At 45.3% G+C, this 26944-nt stretch overlaps 1 protein-coding gene across 1 annotated transcript in view; it reads right to left on the bottom strand.

Moving 5' to 3' along the window:
• COL7A1 (collagen type VII alpha 1 chain) overlaps positions 1–26944 on the bottom strand; it is a 782081-nt gene that overhangs the window by 490035 nt on the left and 265102 nt on the right. Inside the window, exons 16-19 of the mRNA XM_069646196.1 lie at positions 21952–22098; positions 14834–14959; positions 2607–2753; positions 487–612 (exon numbers count right to left, since the gene is read on the bottom strand). Of these exons, the coding sequence (XP_069502297.1) occupies positions 487–612; positions 2607–2753; positions 14834–14959; positions 21952–22098 (546 nt within the window). The remainder of the gene's footprint in view (positions 1–486; positions 613–2606; positions 2754–14833; positions 14960–21951; positions 22099–26944) is intronic.

Below are 26944 nucleotides of genomic sequence, written 5' to 3'. Positions count from 1 at the left end.
GAGGCCCACTGACTTGAATTATGGTGCTGCAACTAAGGCACCATAATATATTTTGGGATAAATTATCTTTGATAAATCTGAATACGTGTGAGTGAAATTATTTTAGGTCGTTCGCATTAGAATTGCTATAGACGGTTCTATTTTCATTCAGCCCCTGTTTTCTTTTTGCCGAAAAATGGCTAGGTATTCTTCCCCTAACGGTGCACACATCCCATTGGCCAATAGACAATACTACATTTTGCCCAATGAGCACAAATGAAAAAAGGCCGAGATATACATCTCATTCTTGTGTCAATCGGTACAAATTAGAAGGACGTGGCGTAAACGTCATGTGTGAAACATTGGGATCAGGACTGTAAGCGTTGCACTTCGGGTCTGATCACTCGAATGATCTACTCTATGCGACATTTGCTGGATGCATGTTTAGAGCTACAAAAACCATATCGCCAAGAGGCTGTCCACATGGTCACAATTATATAACATTACCATCACTGTGCCGCCAGATGATCTTGTAACCAGTCGCCCGGGCGATTCCGGTCCACGTAACTCGTAAGCGGTTGGCTTCTGCATTGACGACGCGCAAGTTGCTGATGACAGGTACAGCGGTTTCTTCTGTAGAGGGATAATAGAGTAGAAACAGACCAGTTCAGGAATTAGGGTCAATACTGGGAATACACAGTAGATGTGGCAGGCAGCGATTTCTCCTACTGGTGCGTTGACTTGGAAAGGGGAGTGAGTGTCTAGAGAGCAACTTCAAAAACAGGTGGTCATTATCAAGCTGCCAGCTAATAGCCAAGTATTCAGGTCACTCGCCCCCTGAAATGAATGCCAGCTCTCCACATGCACAGAGCACACCCTATTTTACTTGCCACCTGCCAACGGCTAGGGTGAACGCACATTTTACGGCTTAGGAATCGCTCCTCCTGTTGAAGGAAAATTGCAGTGGCACCAACATCCGAGGGGTAGCCGCAAACTCACATCACCTGCCTTCAAGACTGCGATGAGATCACAAGATGTGATATTGCATGACCTTGGAGCATATTGTCAGGCTATCAAAGAAACAGTTAATTGTGGCAAGAAGACTGGAGGCGGCGGGCCAATACCACCGCAAGTAATGCCCCTGGGGTCTTATAACAGAAAAAAAAAGGTGAAAAAAATGGCTGCCGGGAAAGTGAAAACGTAGTCCGTTTTCCCTTTCCATGGCGGCCATCGGGAGCGGACGCGCTGGGAACAGAAGTGTTTCCAGCGCGTTCGCTCCCAAGAAAAGAAGAAAAAAGAAGGTAAGTGGGGTTGGGGGATAGGGGAGGGGATAGTTTTTGGTAGGGGAGTGGAGAACAAAAAACTTACCTGAGTCCCCGGCAGGGGATGAAGGCAGCCTCCAGCCATGAGGAGGCTCGGAGTGGGGATTGACCTGTTTCGAGCCTCCTCATTGGCTAAGGGGCTGCCACGCCCCTCGCCGGGAACAGAGTAAAGTGCTCTGTCGCTTTGCGATGCTAGGTCCACACTCAATAAATACCCCAATAATAATAATAATGATAATAAATTAGCGAGACTCTCTTTGCGGAACACCTCTGAAATGTATGCATGGAATCCAAAGGGTCAGAAAGCGCTATAGTAAAGGCCAGGACCTTGAACTTTATCAATGCCCCTTTCAGCTGGGGCCAAACACTGGGAACCCATATGATTTAGTGCAGGTGACAATGTGACATGAATTGCCTCCCTGATTCTTCAACGTTGCGTCACGTACAAGGGAGGAAAGCAAAGTACTGGCCACATTCTTGAGGAGATGGAAATTAGCCAACAGGCCGCGGCATCCATTATTGCCGGGGCAGATGGAGTGATTGTGGGACACCTATCTGGCCCTGATGCACGGGCTCGGCTTTTCCCCCATATGTAGCCCTGCTCCTTAGATCTGCAAGAGTTGAGCAAATTGCAACACAAAATTCTGCAAGGTTCTCAAAGACTCCACAGTTTCAGATGTATTACTTTCTGTATTATCCATGACCCTGCACTTGTTTTCTGCCATGCCTTCTATAATACTAATATGTATTGATAGTTGCCAGGGCCCCTGGTCATAGAAATAGAGCTATTGAAAGAACACAGGACATCACAATGCTTCTTGAACGCATTGTGGATTGTTAGCAAGAGGCAGTTAGCGCCACTAGGTATGAATGATGTTTGATCTGATTTCCTGTTTGCCAAGAGCCATGCTACTCGTGAGGATAGTTCAGGGGCAATGTGCTCTCCTTGGAGGCAAGACGACACGAAGCAACACAGGTTCGATCCCGCTTAGAAACCTCTGGGTATTAAGCGCGTTATAAATAACCAATTACAATTGTTGACAATTACTGCAGGGACTGACATGTGTGTGGTGTATTGGTCCATTTCAATAAAAAAGAAATTGGTTCTAGCAATATTCCATGCAAGCAGTTTTCTTAAAAAATAATAATAAAACATTACATGGAAACATTGTTGGCGAAATCAAAGCACATTAGAAATGGGGCTCACATTTAATCGGGCGTTTTTTTATACCTGAGACACCTTCAATGGAAGCCTTTGTTTTTGCACTAGCATGTGCTATTGTGTTCGATTGGCGGATTGCCTACCTGTCCGGACAGTGATGGTGACAGCGTTCCCTTCCCTTGTGCCCACCAGTGCGGTCAGTCTCACGTTATAAAGGACACCTTCCTTCAGATCCTGGAGGTCGAAGAGGGTCTGATCGCCCCGGACTCGGCTGGTCACTTCTGAGCCATCTGCGAAAGAGAACAAAAAACACAGACATCGAGTCAAGGGACAGTTCGGGAAAATACTAAGTCAGAGACAAAGAACCTATCTGCGAGGACATGGTGCTGGGCTGTGTTGAATGTTATTGGGGATCCAAGGTTAGTCCATTTAAATGTTTTGGTGGAGAGATCATAATGGCTGCACTCAATCGAACCCTTACTAGGCACACACAGACAAAGAGGAGGAAGGCAATGGGGCAGGACGATGCCAAAGATTAGTTTCCAAGATGTTTTTTAGGGCGAGTGGAATGCAAAATAATGGGGCTTAGATGGTCAGACTGGCACATGAACCTGAAGACAGCATTGGACAGTAGAAGGTCTTGGCAGCCAGCAAGGTGTAACTGGGTGTGCATGACACAATCTTGCTTTGCAGATGCAAAAGTCCTGTAAGTTCATTGGTATGTTATGCAGAGGAGTTGAAACTTGAACCCCCATCTCGCCAGTGGAGATTCCACAAGGGGTGAGGGACAGAATCTCCTTTTATTAAGCTCGCTTCTATCCTGCCCGATGCTCCTTGGCACCTCTGGAGTTGCTGCACTATAGGCTCATGCTGAATGCCATAAAGGCTTTTGATAGATTAACTTGGTCCTTGTTTGAGTGACAATCGCTGTTGCCCAACCTTGGTCTTGGTGCCATTCGGTGTAAGGCAAGGGAATTGCGAGGGAACTGGCCTCATGGCCCATGGACCTTTTAAGTGAAGGAAAGGCCTAGCCCAGAGCAGTTCACGAGATAGAATACCCACATCCTGCTGAAGTGTAGGAATGAATGAGGCCAGACCAGATACATTTCACAATCTGTAGAACTGAAGAATTCTTCAGGGAACTCGATACACTTGTCCAACAGAGGAACCAACAAACACACACCTTTCTCAACACTCTACGACTGTCTATATAGATGTAAAGGTTTTCTAAAGCGCAGACCTGAATGGGAAGCAACAGGTGATAGACAGTACGGTGACCGTTGAACTAATGTTAACAGCACTAGTTGAGGAACCGTTTACAAAGTAGTGTTTCCATTCTTTCTTGAACTCTAGGAGCATTAGAAGTGTACAGAGTTCTGGTGGGTTATTGTTCCACAGTGATGGCACGTAGAAGGAGAAGTCCTGTTTCTTTGTTTTCATTTTACAGCATTTCTTGGTTTCCATTCTAGAGATGGGGCGATCCCTGCAAATTGCTAGCTTCTAGGTAAGTGAGGTGGAGCTTGTGATGTCTTTGCCCTGAATGCAATGCAAGATGCTTTGGAGGTAATCTAGGCTGGTAATGGTGGCCAATGCATATTGCTAAGCTTGGGGGATACATGCTCAAGTGTCGTAATCCCGGCAATTGGTCTTGCTGCAAAATGTAGTCAAATGTACTGCGTTCAGTGGTGTGAGGGCCAACGTAATGTATCCTTACTTGGACTACTTGGGGCAAAAGTGATTACATGGTAAAATATTGCGTTATTTATCATTTAAAGTGTGGACTCAGTGGCATTTCTAATTCCCCTGTATACTGTGTTCCCAAGGTACGGACGGAGCTGCACACGCCGTAACAAGGGGACTTTCAAGAGACTACCTCTCAACCGTATAACACTCCTCATGTGACCCTGGTTAATTCTAGAAGGAAGTCGACAATTCAACCTGATATTGTCGGATTACTCAGGAAGTAGTGCTCCAGTCTGGTGGGGTCCACTGACACTAGCGATGCTCACCTGCTGTTCCCTGCGGGTGTTTTAGGAGATGGCAGCAGAGAGGCCGAAGGTGGATGAAAACAGAAATGGAGCGGGCATTGGCCAGACTTGAAATATAGTACAACAATGCTCATTGGACGGTTTCTGTGCCATGTCGGCTTGCCACTGGTGGAGGATGAGCTTACATTCCAGGAACTAGGGTGCTCGTGATGGGCCAGTCATGTACTACGGTTGTGGCATCCACAGATTTTTTTTAGGTATTTGAGTACTGGCAGTTGAAAGGACTTGGATGTAAAGGCTGTTTTTGGAAATCTCGATAATGCGGGACATTAACACGTTCTTTGTCTTGACCCACTGCAATGTTGAGCCGGATACTTGGGGCATTAACACGTTCTTTGGCTAAACCCACTGTAATGTTGAGCTGGATACACGTTCTTTGGCTAGACCCACTGTAATGTTGAGCTGGATGATTGGGGCATTAGCACGTTCTTTGGCTAAACCCACTGTAATGTTGAGCCGGATACTTGGGGCATTAACACGTTATTTGGCCAGACCAACTGTAATGTTGAGCTGGATACACGTTCTTTGGCTAGACCCACTGTAATGTTGAGCTGGATGATTGGGGCATTAACACGTTCTTTGGCTAGACCCACTGTAATGTTGAGCCGGATACTTGGGGCATTAACACGTTCTTTGGCTTGACCCACTGCAATGTTGATCTGGATACACGTTCTTTGGCTAGACTCACTGCAATGTTGAGCCTGATACTTGGGGCTTTAACACGTTCTACGTTCTGTGGCTAGACCCACTGGAATGTTGAGCTTGAAACTTGGGACATTAACACGTTCTTTGGCTAAACCCACTGCAATGTTGAGCCGGATACTTGGGGCATTAACACGTTCTACGTTCTTTGGCTAGATCCACTGTAATGTTGAGCTGGATAGTTGGGGCATTAACACATTCTACGTTCTTTGGCTAAACCCACTGTAATGTTGAGCTGGATGCTTGGGGCATTAACACGTTCTTTGGCTAGACCCACTGTAATGTTGATCCGGATACTTGGGGCATTAACACATTCTTTGGCCAGACTGGCTGTAATGTTGAGCTGGATACTTGGAGCATTAACACGTTCTTTGGCTAAGCCCACTGTAATGTTGAGCCGGATACTTGGGGCATTAACACGTTCTACGTTCTTTGGCTAAACCCACTGTAATGTTGAGTTGGATGCTTGGGGCATTCACTCGTCTTTTGCTAGACCCACTGTAATGTTGAGCTGGAGACTTGGATTTTTAACAAGTTCTTTGGCTAGACCCACTGTAATGTTGAGCCGGATACTTGGGGCATTAACACGTTATTTGGCCAGACCAACTGTAATGTTGAGCTGGATACACGTTCTTTGGCTAGACCCACTGTAATGTTGAGCTGGATGATTGGGGCATTAACACGTTCTTTGGCTAGACCCACTGTAATGTTGAGCCGGATACTTGGGGCATTAACACGTTCTTTGGCTTGACCCACTGCAATGTTGATCTGGATACACGTTCTTTGGCTAGACTCACTGCAATGTTGAGCCTGATACTTGGGGCTTTAACACGTTCTACGTTCTGTGGCTAGACCCACTGGAATGTTGAGCTTGAAACTTGGGACATTAACACGTTCTTTGGCTAAACCCACTGCAATGTTGAGCCGGATACTTGGGGCATTAACACGTTCTACGTTCTTTGGCTAGATCCACTGTAATGTTGAGCTGGATAGTTGGGGCATTAACACATTCTACGTTCTTTGGCTAAACCCACTGTAATGTTGAGCTGGATGCTTGGGGCATTAACACGTTCTTTGGCTAGACCCACTGTAATGTTGAGCCGGATACTTGGGGCATTAACACATTCTTTGGCCAGACTGGCTGTAATGTTGAGCTGGATACTTGGAGCATTAACACGTTCTTTGGCTAAGCCCACTGTAATGTTGAGCCGGATACTTGGGGCATTAACACGTTCTACGTTCTTTGGCTAAACCCACTGTAATGTTGAGTTGGATGCTTGGGGCATTCACTCGTCTTTTGCTAGACCCACTGTAATGTTGAGATGGAGACTTGGATTTTTAACAAGTTCTTTGGCTAGACCCACTGTAATGTTGAGCCGGATGCGTGGGGGAAATAGGGTGCAAAAGAGTTGCTCAGTCTGTGGAATAGGAAGTCACTGCATTCCCCAGGTGCCTTTTGAATTGAATCCCCTACTTATTCACTGAAGATGGTTTAAGCTAGGTGCGGGGAGGGATTCACTAATACCAGTTTGAGAAGTAGTCCTAGTGAGCGGTTTCGGATAGCTTATGGGGCACGTCCACAGATCGGCTGATTTTGCTTTTGATAAAAATACATTTTTGTAAAAGGGACTCTTTGCTTACGTGAGAGGGGCTGCTCTGATGGCTTGTTGATTAGGGGTTCCAGTTAGGAGTAGTTTCATGTACACATACATTAACTCTTATGTTTATTTATTTATTTAGTTATTGTCATTTGTAACGCTCTTATACATCAAGGAATTGTGTTTCAAAGCGCCCTGCATTTGTATGCCACTTACATATATAGGTTTGGTTAGGTCCGGCTAGAACCGGAATGGATTTAAGAAATGGGGTACGGAATGGGGTTAGATCCCTCACACACGGCATATCAGAGGATCAGAGACAGTGGAGTTGCAGGTGGTTGGAGGGTATTGGTGAGTAAGTGGTGTGCAAGAGCGGCTTTGATGTGGTGCCAAACATTGTTGCCTCTGGTGCGAATTGGGATTTGTTAGGTTACATGTCCTTGGGGATGGACATGGTGGAAAAGACGATGAGAGTGTAGTCCAGACACATCCTGGAGGCCTGCGTTGCAAAGCAAAGGTTGCAAGTTGGTTTTCATATCTTCCGAGAGAGTGGTTCATTGATTGGTGGGGGGGAGAAGCTGGGGTTGTGTGTTAGGTTCAGGCATCTGCAGTCAGTATATGGTCATTGGTGTGGATCAAGTGGTGTACAAGGTCAGAGAAGAAGGGGGAAGACCCACCAGCATCTTGGAAGCAGTATCCCAAGATATGATGGCAAGTGGGGGACTCTGCAGTGTTTAGGGTTTGTTTGTTTGTTTATTATTTGTAATGCGCCGGAATACCCTAGGGTAACAGGGCGCAGCAGATACAAGAATTTGCGAAACTTAGTTGCAGACAGTAAAATATATACAAGGCATATACACAGTAATAATGAAGGAAAGCAAGCAGTATATACATATATAGAGTTAACAATTGTGTGTCCGAATGACAAGAGGGAGAGGCGGATCCCGGCTGTCAGGGTTTCAGTGTTTACGTCAGGTGTTTACGTCAGGTTACAATGCGGCAGATGTTGGGGTGGTGGTCCCTGCAGAGGTGGGGTGCCTCTTTACAGTATCTAGCAGAAGCCTGGAGAGAATAACCGGGGCGCTATCAGGTGCCGGACAGGTCTCGACGATGAAGAAGTCTGTTCTAAGAACTTTAATGAATTGGGTGGGAAGGATGGCCAATTAGATGTCAAGGAGCGTGTATTGGAGGCCAGGTAGTAGGGTGGGAGATGGGATGGTGGACTGTTGACCGCAGTTAGGCTGATGTCTGAGGTTTATTGGTGGTGCAGGCCAGGTGATGTGGGGGAATGGTTTGACTGTGGGTGGGTGGGCTTAATAGCACATTGCTGGATGCTCAGGCTTTACCAGCTGTTTCATGGGCCACTGGGGACTGGGTTGCCATGGGTAAGATGTTTGTTCTAGCGAGAGGAAACGGTGGCCCACATTTACAGCAGTTCCACTGCAACATCTGTAATATGGCAGGGGTCTGTGAGCAGGAGAGATGCTGGCAAACACAATGGTCCAGTGTGCCCCACTGTTCAGTGAAATTCAGCTACTGCTAATAATAACAGTACGCTTATGTATGGTGTGTGATTGGGAATTACATATGGGTGATAAATACGCCACAAGAGTCCAGGCCACTAATCCCCAAAAGAAAATCCCGCTTTTAATTTGTGTACCTGAATTTTTCTTTTGGCCACAGTTTTTTTCTTCTTTGATTCTTTGCTTTTCCCATCTGTTGTATTTCGTTTTGCAGAGCTGTCTTCTTTCCCTCATTGTCCCCCTTTATCTGTTTCCTGTCAAAGTTTCTTTTCCCTCCTTTTCCGCCATCGCTCTGCTTTTTTCGCCTAAACGTTGCTCTTCTTGTCCGTCTCTCCTTGCCTGCCTTTGCCTCCCTTTCCATTTCTTTTGCTCGCTTCCAGTCTTTTCTTTTTGTAGGTCTGCCACCATTTCAGCATTTCATCTCTTACCACTTTCATGTCCTGTTTCTTTTTCTTATGCCCTCACGCCCTCCTTTCTTCAGATGGCAGAGCTCCTGCAGTGCCAGCACAGGCCTCTCTGTGTCCAAGCACCGAAGCGCTGCCTCTGTGGTGGATCTACCATAGATCCCACGGGGCTTTGTGACGTCACAGGCCCCCTCTGAGGTCATAAATAGTCTGTAATATGGAAGGTGGAGCTCAGGGTTTTCCACCACCATCACAGTAACTCATCCATGTGTTGCTCTCTGTTCACTACGGTGGTATTATAAAAGGGCATTAATGAATGAATTACAGACCTGCTCTTGCCACTTTGTAGAGAAGGAACGGGTTAACCGACGCAATTGTGCCTACCCATTTATTAACCTTAAGGATGAAAGGCTGAGCCAAGCAAAAGCGATTCAAAGTTGTCATCTGCATGTTAGACACAACTCGATGGAGCAGGTTGTAGTGTTTAGTTTAATGTAATGACACACGTATATCGATGTATCTTTCTCTTATTGGTAGATTTATTCGGAGGAGCCCCCGAGCGAGCCTTCTCAACAAAGCCACATCTTCGTGTATGATCCCATCAACATTCTGGAATCATACACGAAGATGTAACCATAGTAACAACATAACATTCTCACATCTCCCCATCTAAACAAATCCAATACAATTTGTATAAAACATTTTTTTTTTTTAACTTTAACTAAAAACACTTAATAATATATGAAATGAACATAACACTGTATCTTAACAACCAATAAAGGATACAATTTCTTCCATGTTTTTTTTTTCTTTTTGAATATACAGCCAGTGTTGGAACCTGTCACCGTGTCGAACTCTTCAATAATATACATAGTCTTGTTTGTAGTTCCATACTCTTTTCCTACATTTTGATCCTGACTGAACACTGTCATTTCTTCCTTCAATAGAACTTTCCTGTACATTCTTTCCTTGTGAACTTCCTTTGACCAATACTCTGGGTTCATCAAGACCATTCTTGAAATTCTCAACTTCAACTAATCCATCTCCTCCATATCTCATCACTTCCTTCTCCTTTGCCAAAACAACATCATCACATGACCATTTCTTGCCATCTTCTAGTATCACGGACTTTCTTGAGCACTCCATTACTCTCTGAGGAGCACGAAACTTAGACTCCCCTTTCATCACACGTTTTGGTTCCCTCACTCTCACCAGATCACCTTCTCTTATTTTACTCTCTTGAACATTTCTCTGCTTGTCATAATAACTTTTATACTTCTCTTGTTTCCTTTTCACTTTGTCAACAATGTCATCCATGTTAATTTTTTTACTCTCATTGCTCATCATCCAAGCAGGCCTCAACCTATTGGTGAAAAGTCTCCCTCTCATCAACGTAAATGGCACCTCCTCGGTTATTGAATGCGGCGTGACTTTATATGTAGTGAGAGCTTCCTTAAGTGTCTCCTTCCATGGTAACCCATTTACACAAGCTAACTGTATAATTCCTTTAATGAAACGATTCATTCTTTCTACAAGCCCATTTCCCATTGGGTGGTACAATGCGGTAGTACTGTGTTTAATAGATCTGTCCTTTAAAAATCCTTGAATCTCTGACGACAAGAACTGGGCTCCATTATCTGATACAATTTCTTGCGGGTCTCCTTCTCTACTAAAAATTTCATCCAAGAACTTCACAACTTTAACAGCTGACACTGACTCTTCTACTATGCCACATTCCACCCATTTGGATGTATAATCAACCAACACAATAAGATAGATCTTCTGAGACTCCAAAGATTCATAAGGACCAGCTATATCAATAGCCAATTTAGTCCAAACGGTAACAGGAATGTTCACAGGTTGTAATGGAGTCGCTCGTATGGATTTGCTTTTATCGCTTACAGCACAAGCAGTACAATTCTTAACCAAGGTTTCCATATCACTCCACATGTTGGGCCACCAGTAAGCCTCTCTTACTCTTCTTTTAGTCACCATTCTACCCACATGGCCCTCATGTGCAATGTCCATGATCCTCTTTCTTAAAGTTGTCGGTGGTATTATACGATCTCCTCTATAAACACATATTTCATCACTGGACAATTCATCCTTAAATCTTTCCCAGTGCCTTAACTTGTCATCAGTATCTCTCCAACCAGCTTCAATAGCCTTTCTCAACATTTCTTGTTCAATGTTACTGTCCTTTGCTTCTATCCAATCTTTTTTTGAGAAACTGGGATGCACTTGAGCTATAATACAATCCATGTTCTGTTCCTCTATGAACACTTGTTCAACCTCACAGTCCTTTACACCATCTTCACATGGCAATCTGGAGAAACAATCCGCAACCACATTGTTTCTTCCCGGAGTGTACTTTATGGTCACATTAAATTGCATAATAATCAAAGTCCATCTTCTTATGCGTGGAGACATCATGTGAGAATTTTTCGAGTTCAAAACATGAACAAGAGGCTTGTGGTCTGTTCTGACATCTACAGGAATACCCCAAATGAGACTCTTGAAATGTTCTAATATCCACTTCACTCCAAGGGCTTCTTTTTCTATTGTCGAATAACTTCGCTCAGCACCTCTTAATGTCCTTGATGCAAACGCTATGGGAACAACTTCACCATTTTGAACTTGTTCTAAAACACCACCTAAACCTACATTGCTTGCATCAACTGCTATCCTTGTTCTGGCACTTGAGTCAAACATTTTCAAAGCCGGTGCCCTATTAATCATAGTCTTTATCTGTTCAAATTCCTTTTTGCATTCTTCCGAACAATCATATCTCATTCCTTTACACATTAAATTCCTCATACTTTCAGTGTTATCAGAGTAGTGATCAATAAATTTGGAATAATATTCTGTGAGACCCAAAAAACTCCTCAGCTGGTCTTTGTTATTTGGTTCTGGAATTTTGAGAATGGTGTCTACTAAAGATTCTTTAGGCATGATGCCCTTGGCATTTATTCGATGTCCCAAGTATGTCACTTCATTTTTTTTCACTTTACACTTTTCAATTTTGAGTGTCATTCCTTTCTGCTGTAACACTTGCAGAACAGCTAACAATTTTGCATCATGCTCCTCTTGAGACATTCCTGACACCAAGATATCGTCTTGGAAGTAATACACTCCTTGTAGACCTTCAAATAGATGATGCATTAACCTCTGGAACACTGCAGCAGCCGAAGCTAACCCAAACGGCATTCTCTTGTACCTAAAAGCTCCCAACGGCGTCACAAAGGATGTCAAATGTCTCGATCCTTCCTCAAGTACCACCTGATGGTAGGCCGACGATAAATCCAAAGTCGTGAAATATTTCGCAGGACTCATGGTGGACAACATCTCTCCAATATTCGGTAAAGGATGTCGATCTATCCATATGTTGGTGTTTAAATCTCTTAAATCGACACACATCCTGATAGATCCATCTGTTTTTTTAACTAATACAATAGGCGATAACCACTCCGAACTTTCAATTGGTTCTATTACATCTTGCCTGCATAGTTTTTCTAACTCAGCCTTTAATGCATCCCTGGTGCCGATGGGTATACTTCTCACTTTATGTACAACTGGTGTCACACCTCTTTTGAGAATGATGCGATGCTCAAATCCTTTAAGCAAACCAATTTTGTCATTGAAGACATTTGGAAAAGTTCTTGCCAAACTCTCTGCATTGTCACACACCTTCTCAGAAATGCAAAGAATGGGTACACTCTCTCCTGGATGAATCTTGATATTCAATGAAGCTTGCTCCCACCATCCTACTATTGAAAAACCATTCTCCGCCACATACAACCTGCAGTAGGTCTTGCGTCCTTCAAATTTCAATTTCACCCAAACACAACCTATAATATTGATAGGTGTCTTTCCATAACCTGTTGCTCTGGTGTTTGTCATCTGTAAATCTTCCATTTCTTCTTTAAAACATTGACATACGTCTGCACATCAACCATAGTATATGGGGAACCTGTATCCACCATCACTTGTAAAGTTATACCATCAATATCCATAGGAACCCAAGATCCTACCCCATCATCTCTTGGTGTGACAGTAAGTATCTGGACTCTATCTTCCGCTCGATCTGTTATTGCTACCAAATTACTGGGACCAGCAATTTCCTCCACAGCTCTCACGCCCATTGTAGTTACACCTCTGCTTCTATAAAATCGACCAGTATTTCTACCAAATCTGCCATTATATCTGCCTCTTCCTCTGTTGCTGCGACACATCTTTCCAAAATGTCCTGTATGTCCACACCTAAAACACTCTGCCGAGAATGCCGGACACTCCTTTTCCATGTTTTCATGTTTATACCATCCACAATATGTACATTTATTACTTTGCTTGAATGCACCTCCTCCGTCTTGTCTGTATACACCAGATGCATCTGACCTGACCATTCTCTTGACCATGGCAATCAATTTTTCTTCTTGGTTGTTTTGCTGTTCATCATCTATCTCTTGGACTGACTTAATTCCAGTGTACTCCGGTTTACTTTGAACTTCTCTCATACATTTTTCACCCATTTCAATTGACCTGGCTATCCCAACAGTTTTTTCCAATGTAGGATTCTTCGCCTGCCATAGTCGTTGCTGAATGCGCAGGTCAGCCACATGCAACACTATCTGATCACGCAAATATTCATCCGTAACACCTGTGAATGCACATGTGGCCATTAATCCTCTCAATGCAGCCAAATATGAATCAATACTCTCCTCTTTGCCCTGTTTCCTTGTGAAAAACCTGTATCTTTCCAATACAATGTTGGACTTATTTCCAAAATGTTTATACAATTTAGCGACTGCTATATCATACTTCCTTGACCCACTCGATGCTTCACCCCATGTTTCTTCATCCTGCTCTAGATCGGGCAATGATCTGAATATTCTCAATGCTTCTGTACCAATGCAGTGCAACAGAGTTGCTTCCTTCTGATCATCATTAAATTTTGCTCCTCCTATCGCTCTCAAATATACTTGAAAATTGTCTTGCCACTGCTCCCAAGGGCATGTTGGATTCCCAGGAGCTGGTAAGAATTTTATTGGAGCAGCCGTGTTTTGCATGGCTAGAGCTTGATGTTGGTTAGTATGCAATGTCCTACTCATATGTGGTATGCTCCAGTAGGTCGTTTGTACGCTCCTTTATATAATTATTTTATTTGCTCTTCCACAACCGTTTTTATCTAATGCTTCACAATGTCACTTAAACTCCTCGAGCATCCGGCAAAATCAAACACTCAAGAAACACAATGTCAGTTTCTCCATGTAACACATATTAGCGTTTGTTTATCTCCTTTACATACATCGTTGATGTAAACCCAAACAGCTGTTCGTCGTAAGCGTGAAACGTACGAAATCAGCTTTGTTCCTCCTAAAATGGCGGCACGTATCTCACGCACGAAGGTCCTTTCCTCTAACCTTCAACGACGGTTGATCCACACTCGCGCGCAGCCCACTGTAGCTTTGCCAGGTGATTTTTCTTTCTTTTTTTTTTTTATTACTCTCCTCAATGTCATGCCGCTCACCTGTTCCTCGCCATACATATATATTTCAGCTCAGCGACTCGCTCTTCATCGACACACACGTCGCGTGACGCTACACATCTCTCCTACTCATGTCCGGGGGCTCCCTCCACTTAGCTGCATCCTCGTCGCCAATTGTAGTGTTTAGTTTAATGTAATGACACACGTATATCGATGTATCTTTCTCTTATTGGTAGATTTATTCGGAGGAGCCCCCGAGCGGGCCTTCTCAACAAAGCCACATCTTCGTGTATGATCCCATCAACATTCTGGAATCATACACGAAGATGTAACCATAGTAACAACATAACATTCTCACACAGGTTCAGTGGCAAACTGTGGGCCACTCGACTAAGATGTTTTTTTTAGCTATTTTGATTGGCAGGGAATATTCAAATTATTTTTTTAAGCAGCTGAGTCAACTTACCCGAAATAATAATTTTATTCTATGCTAGGTATGATCTTAAATGTGGAAAAAAAGGTTTTAGGGAAAACATTTCAAAATGATAAAATGTGTCAGTAAAGCGCCTTACCAGATGATGCCATACCCACCCCCCAAATGCCATCTTACCCACTGTGTTTCGGACCACGATCAAGTACTCTGTAGCGCCGGCCACTCCGTTCCACGAGAGGCGTATCCGGCCCCCTCGCATGTCCAGCACCCGCAGGTTGGTCACTGTCCCTATGGGGGACGGCTCTGCAATGGGGGCGGCAAGAGAGACCATGACACGTTATCACCAAATGGCGTGTTTCAGAAGAACAAGGTGACGTTGCCATTGCAGGGCAGTAGCAGGACAAAAGTGCATTCACAAGCAACTGCATGTGTCGGGGCAGTGTAATATTACTTTTATGGAAAGCTGTGTAAAGAAAAACAAAAAAAAGTTATTTTCCTGAAGCACCTTAGAGAACAGCTTTCCTAACTGCCAGAAGTGTTGTCAGGGAGGTCATTTCACCAAAATGCCAGGGGTAGCGGAAGTGACATCACACAACCCTTGACCCCCTGATGACATCACAGGAAGTGATGTCATTTGACCGGACCCGGAAGTGATATTGCGGGGAGCGATGGAACACAACCTTTCACTCGTTGACAAACAGGAAGTGGCATCACATACCATTGTACACTACAAAGAATATGGTTACGATATCACTATAATGTGGACACACAGCCATTTATAACACACTTGTGTATAGGCGCGTTATAAATGCCATATCATATATCATATCATGTACATTTCATACAAGAATGAATCGCCATATGTATCGTTAAGATCAGGGTGTATAGGCCCCTATTACCAAATTACTGTGAATGCAAGCAGACGTCCATGACCAAATGGTAATGATGTGTTATTATATAGCACTTACTCTTAAGCGCTTTATATAGAAAATATATACACCCAATATCACCCAACCTGTGTTGGTACTAATTTATTGACCTCAGAAGGATGAAAGGCTGAGTTGAGGCGTTTAAGAGCAGACCAAATCAGTGACTCGCCCTCTCAAGTGTGCTTGAAATAAACCTTTAATGAGTCTAGCAATTATTGTATAGAATTCCAGAAAGACATATTATTTGGTATTCCTATGCTTTCTTAGTTAGGGTCAGTGCTGAAAGTGTTAGACTTGTGGCACTCCTGTTCTTATTTTCTTCTTTTTTTTAAAGGGCCTGAACAAGAAAGCCAGCCACTCCAGACGTAAAGAGCCACATGGTGCTGGCCACATGACCAAAAAAAAACCCAAAAAAAAAACATTTTGTTTTTTTAGTGGTCGCAAGGGACACCACAGAGATCGCAAGGGAGACCTCAGAGGTTGCAGTTGCGACCTCTGGCGACCCCTAAATGACGTCCCTGAGTGTTGTGAAGCTTCCATCAGATTCAAGCGAAATGAGAAATGTGACCTTTTATTTCAGAATTTTTAGCAAGAAAATACAAATCAAGAGTGAGAAATAGGCCAGTGATTATAGAACAGACACAACATAGTGAGAGAGCATTGAATGACGGTCTGTTTGCCACACTTCTGAGTCACGGGGTGTCATTATGCTCCATTTGCCACTGAGGACCCATCTGCCTCTACTGCTGCTTGCAGGCTCTCCTGAAGGTACTCCTTATGCTCCCACTCCACCAGAAGGTACTCCTTATGCTCCCACTCCACCAGAAGGTACTCCTTATGCTCCCACTCCACCAGAAGGTACTCCTTATGCTCCCACTCCACCAGAAGGTACTCGTTCTGCTCCCACTCCACCAGAAGGTACTCCTTATGCTCCCACTCCACCAGAAGGTACTCCTTATGCTCCCACTCCACCAGAAGGTACTCCTTATGCTCCCACTCCACCTGAAGGTACTCCTTATGCTCCCACTCCACCAGAAGGTACTCCTTATGCTCCCACTCCACCAGAAGGTACTCCTTATGCTCCCACTCCACCTGAAGGTACTCCTTATGCTCCCACTCCACCAGAAGGTACTCCTTATGCTCCCACTCCACCAGAAGGTACTCCTTATGCTCCCACTCCACCTGAAGGTACTCCTTATGCTCCCACTCCACCAGAAGGTACTCCTTATGCTCCCACTCCACCTGAAGGTACTCCTTATGCTCCCACTCCACCAGAAGGTACTCCTTATGCTCCCACTCCACATACCGGCCACCAAACACGTCAGGCAGAAAGACAGTCACGTGCACCTTATTTTAAATTCAAGCCATCAGAGCAAGTCGATTCCTGCCAATGAGCATGTTCTCATAGGCTAATGGCCAGACTCAAACAAGAACCCTCCTGGCCCTCCCACCCCAGCTGGGGGGAGAGGGGTTATTCTTGCCACATAATGGCCTGGGCCCCAGGTTGGCGTGGGCCCCTACACCATCACCTAGTGGTAATGCCCCCTACCCCCTCTCAGAGGAGGTTATAGCTATTAAAACTATGGCATGCCGTTCAGCAATTGAAAATGCCAACCAAAGAAAAAATCAGGAGGGAAATACTCATAGTCCCTTCTTCCTTTCCACGGTGGTCAGCGGAACGGCTGGAAGGAGTACCTGGAGCGTAACCAGGGGATAGGCAAAGACCTTACAGGCTGAGTGGAGCATCTTCGCAGTAGGTCGAATTGGGGGAGTGTGCAAGAGGGGTGGTGCTTGGGGTAATGCGGAAGAGGGGTGGCCGAAGCTATATAGTCACACAGTAGACAAGATGGCGGCTTTCTGCTCATCAGGGTTCTCAGAGACCGGCCAATACCATGATGTGGCTAAAAAAGTGGTGGGGTGTAAACGATTCTCCCAAATTCAGATGCCTTTTGGACCCTCCCTCCAGACTTTTAAAAATAAAAATATTGGGTGAAAAGGTGCATAGAATTTACAATTAGTTATGTAGGGTGAACATATGAAATACTCCAATATAGTACATGTCGGATCACCAACATTACGCAGTAGCATTTTGCAACAAAATGTGAGGTTTGGTCAGCCCAAAGGAAACCTCAAAGCCTGTCACAACAATATATGCCAGCATTGCCCCGGTTTCAAGCCAGATGCGTCCATGCAGATCATGGAGCTAACATGACCTGTTCTGTCCACCTTTTGTGCTGGTTCCACCATACTCTCTGTTGCGATAAATTGTTCTGACAAGCCTAATGATTTGTTTTGTGCATAGACTACATGAAAGGAGGCTGCTCTGGTATATTATGTTGCAACAGGTCTCATGTCAGCACTGACATAGCTTGCTGTGGCAAGCCATACGATTTTATTTTGTCACAGCCAGAATGAAAGGATCTGCACTGGAATATATAGTTGACAGGCCTCATTATCAGCTTTGAACTCAGGCAGCAGGAACATATATGTTCTCGTGGCAATGCTGGCATATACTCTTGGGACAGTTCTGCTGTTAGCACTGGCATATCTTGCTAGGGCAAGCCATAAGATTATATTTTGTCACAGCCAGAATGAAAGGATCTGCACTGGAATATATAGTTGAAAGGCCTCATTATCAGCTTTGAACTCAGGCAGCAGGAACATATATGTTCTCGTGGCAATGCTGGCATATACTATTGGGACAGTTCTGCTGTTAGCACTGGCATATCTTGCTGTGGCAAGCCATAAGATTATATTTTGTCACAGCCAGAATGAAAGGATCTGCACTGGAATATATAGTTGACAGGCCTTATTGTCAGCTTTGAACTCAAGCAGCAGGAACATATATGTTCTCGTGGCAATGCTGGCATATACTATTGGGACAGTTCTCATGTCAGCAATGGCATATCTTGCTGTGGCAAGCCAAAAGATGTTATTTTGTCACAGCCAGAATGAAAATAGCTGCACTGAATTATATTGTTGACAGGCCTCATTGTCAGCTTGGAACTCAGGCAGCAGCAACGTACATGTTCTAGTGGCAATGCTGGCATATACTATTGGGACAGGTCTCATGGCTTTCTTTTGGCTCAAGCACCATTATAGGAGTGGGGCTTTGGCAATTATATATTGTTGACAGGTCCCATATCAACTCCCAAACCCACCAGATTAGTATCAGTTTCCAGATGCTCATCCCCTCTAATGGTTCTACAACTCAGACAACACTGTTCTATTGGAGACTGCCCTATGCCCACTGAAAACCTTCTGAATCACAGCCATTCCCATCCATCAATGGGTAAGCACTTCACCAATGTTATTTCACACCTCCATTGCTCTATAGCCAAAGGTTATGCACCCAAGCCTTCAGCCATTCTACTTTCACTCCCCTACTCAAAAGACCACCAATCAAATCAGGATTCTTCAAGAACTATTGCCCTATTACTGACCTTTCCCAACCTCAGTGAACACTCTCCACCAAGTGTTCAAAACGTGCAAGGGCCTCAACACATACCAATACTACTTCCCACTCACATATGTAAAACACACTTCCCACATGACATGCTAGCATAGCCTAGCGACTCTCTATGCATACTGGCACTCCTTTCTAACCCTGCCGTCTTCAAAACTGTCCCTCAGCCCACTATGCCAGGTAGAATGCAGAACACCATGGGTGTCACAGGCATGCCCCTCGAACGGTTCTGCTCGTTTTGTTCATGTTGATGACAACGGGTCAAGCTAGGTGGCTGACTAGCCAAACCTTTACCAGTCACCGGTGGAGGGCTGCAAGCTCTCCACTTTCCCTCTTCCCATTAGACATATGCATTCCTCACCCAGCTAACACTGAAACCCTGGGCCTCACCTACCACCCTTTCAATGACGGCATCCAGATTTACCCCAAGGTCCTCAGTCCGTAAGACTCCTTCTGAGAGGTTCTGCAAGCATTGGCCACCACAAAGCAATGAATGGGTATGGGTGACCTACAATGACAGAGGCTGCTCTGCTCAGCCCATGCTAGGTACTGTGCACCCGCAATCAGCACCCTTCCACGAGCACCCGCTCTGGCCAACCTATCACTTTCTCCATCACTGCCGAGAACTTGGGAGTCTACAGAGACCTGAACATCAGTTCAACAGAGACAGGAACCTTTTACTGACTCAGGGACACTCTTGCCTACACTGTCCCTGAACAACCCCCACTAGTAGGCTGCAACAAACCCAAAGCCTAACTGAGGTATGCCAATTACCTCTTCTCAGGCATCTCAAATACCAACTGGGGAGACTTCTGAAAAGACACTGAACATGCTGTCTTCACTCTAGCTTCTGGTGCAAAAAGCCAAGACCATGAATAGCCTGTTCCAGAAAGATAACAATGGCCATAGGTCAGAGTCAGGATCATAATGGACAAGCTGTGCCGCGCACAGAAAAGCTGCGCCAGCGCAGCTGTGCCGGCACGAGCCCAGCTGATAATGAATTCAACTGCCCACCTCCGAGAGACCTGCTTTGCTCCAGCCCCTACTTTTGAACGGTTCTATGTTCATTCATCTACTGTGTTGTTTTCGATGGGTGTTTTGACAAAAAATGTTTGCTGAAAAACTCATTGAACATTTTTATTTTTGGGGGATTCCCCCCAACCGCCCTCCCCTATTAATTTTACACTTTACCCTACCCCCCACCTTATCCATAACCCCTATCTGTTTTGATGAGTTTTTTTCAGAAAAAAACAATTCAGAAAAAAAACATTAAACAAACACTGTCAATGAAGGAATATCCTACCCTTATGAACATACTCACTGGTAATCACAAAGGTTGGAGCGAGAGATGCCGTGTGGTGAATCTCTCAAGGTCTGGATTAACGCACACCTACGTAGCAAGGCTCTCACCGAACAGTTTTCAAAGGCCTACCTGTTCCCCATGAAAAGGATCACCTTAAACCGGATAGAGCAACCAGTGGCCAAGAAACTTCTAAGCCCCCCTTCCTGATCCTACTGGCTGACTCGACAACTCACTCAATTACTAAATGACTGACTGTCTCGGTTTATTTACTTATTCAAATTAATTTCACCAAGGCGCTGTATGGCAAATTTGAATAAAAGGGAGAAAAATCAGCGGTGACAATTAAAAAACAATCAACATCAACAAAAAACAATCAACATATGCTCCATTTTTAATATCCCCTGGCACGGGTAGTACAGCAAGACCACGCAGAGCAATACAGGTTCGAATCCTGGGTCTGCGCTTAGAAACATCTTCGGTGTTAAGCTTATTATAAAAAAACAATTATAAAGTCAGGGAGGAGCTTTCAAAGAGAGTGAGAGGAAGCAGGGCGGGAGCTGAGATAAAGGGCACTCTAGAGTTTGGGGGAGAGAAGAGAAAAGAGCGGAAGCAGAATTAAGCACAAGGAGTATACGGGACAGTCAATAGAAATAGAAAATGAAGAGACGAGGGTGGGTGACTAGAATAATAAAAAGAAACAAGAGTGGGGAGATGGGCAGAGAAATAAAGCTAGTAAAAGAAGGGGGAGATATGAGGAAGGAAAAGAAATGGCAAAGTTAAGAGACTGAAGATGGGGGAGCAATAGCAGGGAGGCCCCTGAGGAGTGAGGAGCAGTCATAAGCCGTGTGAGGGTAAGAGTTTTAGGATCAGAGCCGGTGGGAGAAGGATAGATTTTATTAATGAAGAAGAGAGGTCCGCAAAGTAAGGTGAGAGGTGAAAAGTGACACAAAGATCCTGGGCAGAGGAGGAACGCCGAGAGGAAAACAAATAGAGGGAGAACGAGGGCTGTCATGAGGGGAAGGGCACACTACAAGGAATGTTGGTTTGAGTAGAGTGTGAGTAGAGTTAAGATGAAGAGAGTGTTTAAGCAACAATGGCTTAATGCGGAAGGGCCGAGAGAGTGAGAGAGAGAAGAGTGCTGCTAATTGGGAAAGGTGGATCAAGCTGTCGGAATTATTGGCATCAAAGTGAGGGTGTGAGCAGGAAAAAAGAATAATGCAAGCGAGAGGAATGGTGTAGAGAGAGAATGACAAAGGGAGAAGGACGAAAGATTGTGGGACCCTAGATCTCAAGGGGAGAAAACGTGTGGTGTCACCAGCCCAAGAGGCAAGAGTATGAGCGAATGGAGAGATTAGAAGAGAATAACCAACTCACCTATGCACTCACTGACACACACACTCGCTCCCTCAACCACACACTCACTGACTGACTCATTGACCAGATGACTCACTTACTCAATGACTAAATAACTCACGCTCACAGTGACTAGTTATAATATTAGTGCCCATCAATCTATTCCGAGCCAGCGTCGTGCTTTCTTACGGAAGGTATAAGAGTTTAATAGCGGTGGTCTTTACAGCGATGGTCCGGACCATACCTATACGCACGGTGAGGGGAACAGCATCGCCTTCTCTCCGCCCAACCACAGCAGACACTCGTATGGTGTAAATCACTTCCTCGGTCAGGTCGTCAATTTCAACGGTGTTTTGTGATCCCGGGATCCTCCTCGTCCTTTCGAAAGTACCTAAAAAGAACATACAAGGTGCTATCATTCTGCAAGTCTGTTGTAATCTCTGTGGTGCGCTAACCCTGGCTATCAGACAGGATTAGTATAAATGTTATCAAATTCTTCTCATAGAGACAACTTGCTCCCAAAGGGCGGGTTCTCTGCACAGGTGCCGGAGCTAGGAAATAGAGTGTCATATGGAATTAAACAGCAGGGAAGGCCTTTAAACCAACATTTTAGCCGCATCCAACTAGTTTAGAATGAGGGTATGAGTGTACAAAAGCGATTTCAATGTCACATTATTGTTATTTTTATAGCGCCTATAAACCCTTCATATATCATGGGAGCATATCAGACCTGACCCGGGAGGATAGCTCAGGGGCAACGTGCTCACCTTGGAAGCAGGATGACACAGAGCAGCACAGGTTTGATCCCCGGGTCCGCGCTTAGAAACCTCTGGGTATTATGCTCGTTAGAAATAACCTATCATATCATACATGGAGTGTACAGGGACAGGGCTCTGGCTGTCACTAGAACCAAGCTAAAGTCTTCAGGCTACATCTATGTAAGTGGTCTTGTATGGTGGCCTTCCACCACTACTAGTGGCCTGTCTGAACGTGGTGCTGTAAAAAATAAAAGGAATCGGGGGTCATGGGAGGGACAGTGGCAAAGGCAGAGGAGAAACGTGTGGTGTTGATGGATGCATGTCAGAAGTACCCAGTTCCTGTGTGCAGATCTGCTGTTTAGGGGTTTGCAGGGAAACCTGGGAGTATGTTATCCATAGTGAAGAGCCCCATCTGACAGACTAAAGCGTTTTGGGTCTGGTTCGCTGCCAATGTTTGCGAGTATGGTAGGGCTACACAGGAGAGCTTAGTCGTGACTTGGTTAGTGCTGACGTGTGGGGGGTTTGTGTGTGTAGTGTAAAGTGGTAGGAGATCTTAGAGGGGAGTCTGTTAGTCAGAGAAGGTGGGCATAGGCCTTACAAGTCAACAGAACCAGAAACCCTGCACTCCTACCCCAGGATAGAATAAAGCAGAGGGACTAGATGGGAAAAGGTCTAAGCTTGATATACTAGAAAGGGCACTATCCACAGGACTTTGATTGGACAATCCGATCGGCCATTTTGGAGGTCTAACATGAAAGTCTTGATCAGAAGAGGTGATGATCAGCTTAACCCTTGAGTTTCCTAACTCATTCCAGATCAGATAGAGTGGGAAGGGGCTAAAGTTAATGACCCTCTCGTGTCCGAGGACATATTGTTACTGCAATATGTCTAGATTTCTAGTCAGTCTAATATATGGACTTGAAGTAGATTTATAGGTGTTAGACGAGAAAACATTAGTTACTCTATACCTAAGTTCGAAAATATTTTATCAAACCTCAAAGTTTGAACTTACAGCTTTGCTTTCTTTTTGCCAGACGTTCGAAAATTATATATTCATGCATGTTTATTGAGCAGTTTTAGTTCAAATATGTGTTGCCTCTGTAGCCTACCTGTCACCCCTGTGCCAGGCAACACACTATCACATTTGTACCTGGCAGCCTACCTGCCACTCCGTGCCTGGCAACATGCTTGTCACTTCTTTGCCTAGCAGCGCACCTCTCACTCCTTTGCTTAGCAGCCCACCCTGACACTCCTTTCCCTAGCAGCCTACTGTCTCTCCTTTGTCTAGCAGCCTACTGTCACTCCCTTGCCTTCTACCACCTGTCACACCCGTACATGTCAGCTTGCTGTCACTCCTTTGCCTAGCAGCCCACCTGTCACTCCTTTGCCTAGCAGCCTACCTGACACTCCTTTCCCTAGCAGCCCACCTGACACTCCTTTACCTAGCAGCCCACCTGACACTCCTTTGTCTAGCAGCCTACTGTAACTCCCGTGCCTTCTACCCACCTGTCACACCTGTACCTTTCAGCCTACCGTCACTCCTTTCCCTGGCAGCCCATCTGTCACTACTTTGCCTAGCAGCCCACCTGTCACTCCTTTGCCTAGCAGCCCACCTGTCACTCCTTTGTCTAGCGGCATACTGTAACTCCCGTGCCTTCTACCCACATGTCACACCTGTACCTTTCGGCCTACCGTCACTCCTTTCCCTAGCAGCCCACCTGTCACTCCTTTTCCTAGCAGCCCACCTGTCACTCCTTCGCCCAGCAGCCTACTGTCTCTCCTTTGCTTAGCAGTCGACAGTTACTCGCGTGCCTTCTATCCACCTGTCACACCCGTACCTTTCAGCCTGCTGTCACTTCTTTGCCTAGCAGCCCACCTGTCACTCCTTTTCCTAGCAGCCCACCTGTCACTCCTTCGCCCAGCAGCCTACTGTCTGCCCTTTGCCTCGCAGCCGACAGTTACTCTAGTGCCTTCTATCCACCTGTCACACCTGTACCTTTCAGCCTACTGTCACTCCTTTGCTTAGCAGCCCACCTGTCTCTCCTTTGTCTAGCTGCCTACTGTCACTCCCGAGCCTATTATTCGCCTGTCACACCCGTACCTTTCAGCCCCCTGACACTCCTTGTGCCTTGCAGCCCACCTGTCACTCCTTCGCCCAGCAGCCTACTGTCTCTCCTTTGCCTAGCAGCCGACAGTTACTCGCGTGCCTTCTATCCACCTGTCACACCTGTACCTTTCAGCCTACTGTCACTCCTTTGCTTAGCAGCCCACCTGTCTCTCCTTTTGTCTAGCTGCCTACTGTCACTCCCGAGCCTATTATTCGCCTGTCACACCCGTACCTTTCAGCCCCCTGACACTCCTTGTGCCTTGCAGCCCACCTGTCACTACTGTGCTTTGAAGCCTCCTGGCACTCCTGTGCCTTCCACATCTTGTTTTGTTATTCCTGCTCCCCGGCCCCTTACTTTGCTTTGTTTGGGTTACTGTCCCCATTACACCCTGCTGCCCCACTGACCCGCCTCTCTTTCTGCCCTCAACACCAAGGGCCTTTTCTTTTTAATGAAGGGTCCACAAACCCCATTTCCTCCCTACCCCCGCTCTCACCTGCCTGATGTACCCGTTTTAAAAAAAAAATGCTCTTGCACACGTGACATTTAAGGGTTCGAACTATTAATCTTCCTCACTTTAATTTTTGAATTATACGATTTTGTAATTTAAATTTTCGAACTTGAGTCCAAGTAAGGAACAGGAGAAGATGCAGGCTTGTTAATAAAAACCAGGGCAGGTATAAATGCTTGGAAAGACTCAAGTGTTTGTTGATACTCTTATACATATGCATATGTACTCACACATATAGATATGTATAGTCACTCACTCTGACAGCAAGTAGTAAGAAAAGTGGAACTTGGCTCCCTCTCCCTCCTGTTCCCTACAAAATGCAACAGGGAAACGAACAGACAATTTATGATCACATTGAGACCTGTAAATTAACATCGTTCATACCTTGAAGGGTTGTTGTTGACAATTGTATGATCCACTTCAAAGAGACTTCACTGAACTGAAGGCTTGAACTGAACTACTTACCCTGTCAATCTCTCAGCTTTTGTTAATTATCCTGAAACAGTGTGTAGGGGAACCTATTTTGTGCCCCAACTCATAGTCTTCACTGAATTGTATGTGCCCACAGCAGCCACCTGTTGGGGAAGTCTACTGAAAGATGCAGTCCAGTGCAGTCCAGTGCATGGGGGTACAGTGATGCAGCTTGTTCACTACATAATACAGACACCTGACTGGGTGTGGAGTGAATTTTTGATTTAGAAAGACTGCTCTAAAACTGCTCTGACGGGTCTTTCTAAAGGGCACGGTCAGCCCCTGCGACGCACATGAGTGTCTACAGGGGCTGACAGGTATGACCGGCTGGAAGAGTGGAGACACGGGTGCCCGAGGTAAGTCTTTTGGGAGTTTTGATGTGTGTGTGTGTATGTGTGTGTCTGTGGAGGAGCGGAGGAATGTTTGTGGCTTGAGTGGCATGTGAAAGGGAGGGGTGGAGCAGGTAAACGTGAGTGTGCATGCAAGTTTGTGGGGATTGCCTCGTGACCTTTGTGACTGGGGTGCAGGTGGGCAGACGAACGGCTTCCCGAGCGGCATTGCAGAGGGTGACACCCCCTGTTCTAGGGTGCCATTTCTGCTTTTGAAGGCCGCGCACAAAGCAGCGGAAATAAATCTGTCTTTTTGATGCACTGCCTTTATAAAGAGGAAAGACCACCCAGAACCCCTTGAAGTGATTTCTTCAAACCTCTTTTTCTGACTTACACCATTTTGGAAACACATATGTACTGCGGCTGTTCATGAGTGCTGATATGAACTAGAATGTAATAGCACTATTGCAAGCCATGTGGGCCACCCAGGAACGGCTTGCTGTAGTCCCCATAGCCCCTATAGGAGTGAAAGCATTACGGTATATCCAATTTGTGATGGGGCACATTCATGGCAACCGACAGTTTGATCATTATCACCCATTTCATTTATTTATAACCTTGAACATTTTTCTCACCTCCCCAAAGTGGCGTGTCCAGACTCTTTTGACTGGGGTGGCCCAAGTGGGGCACTGATTTATGCAGGGGTGGCATGAAGTACGAGCGCGCCAAACACACATAATGATCATAGTTTAGGATAATGGGGTGGCCAATCAGATTCCAGGGTTAGCTCGTGCCACCCCAGGCCACTCCCTGGACACACCTATGCCTCTCCATATTATAGGTAAGCAATATTTGCCAAGGAAGATCAAGTCTCTAGTTATGGACCGGTGTAATGGCAAGAGGTACAAGGATGACGAGGCAATGCCTACACAACGTCCATCCAACCAGTGCCTTGGAAGCTGCTCTTCCTGTGGTCAGTATACACTCTGCTATTATATACACTGACCGCCTTAGCTCTTGTGAAACAGAAAGTTAAGTACAGAGGCAACACAAGGTCACTTTA

The sequence above is a fragment of the Ambystoma mexicanum genome, chromosome 2p (genome assembly GCF_040938575.1).
Source record: "Ambystoma mexicanum isolate Mex_15411 chromosome 2p, UKY_AmexF1_1, whole genome shotgun sequence".
NCBI classification, from domain to species: domain Eukaryota; kingdom Metazoa; phylum Chordata; class Amphibia; order Caudata; family Ambystomatidae; genus Ambystoma; species Ambystoma mexicanum.
This window is presented reverse-complemented; position numbering and strand designations above follow the sequence as displayed.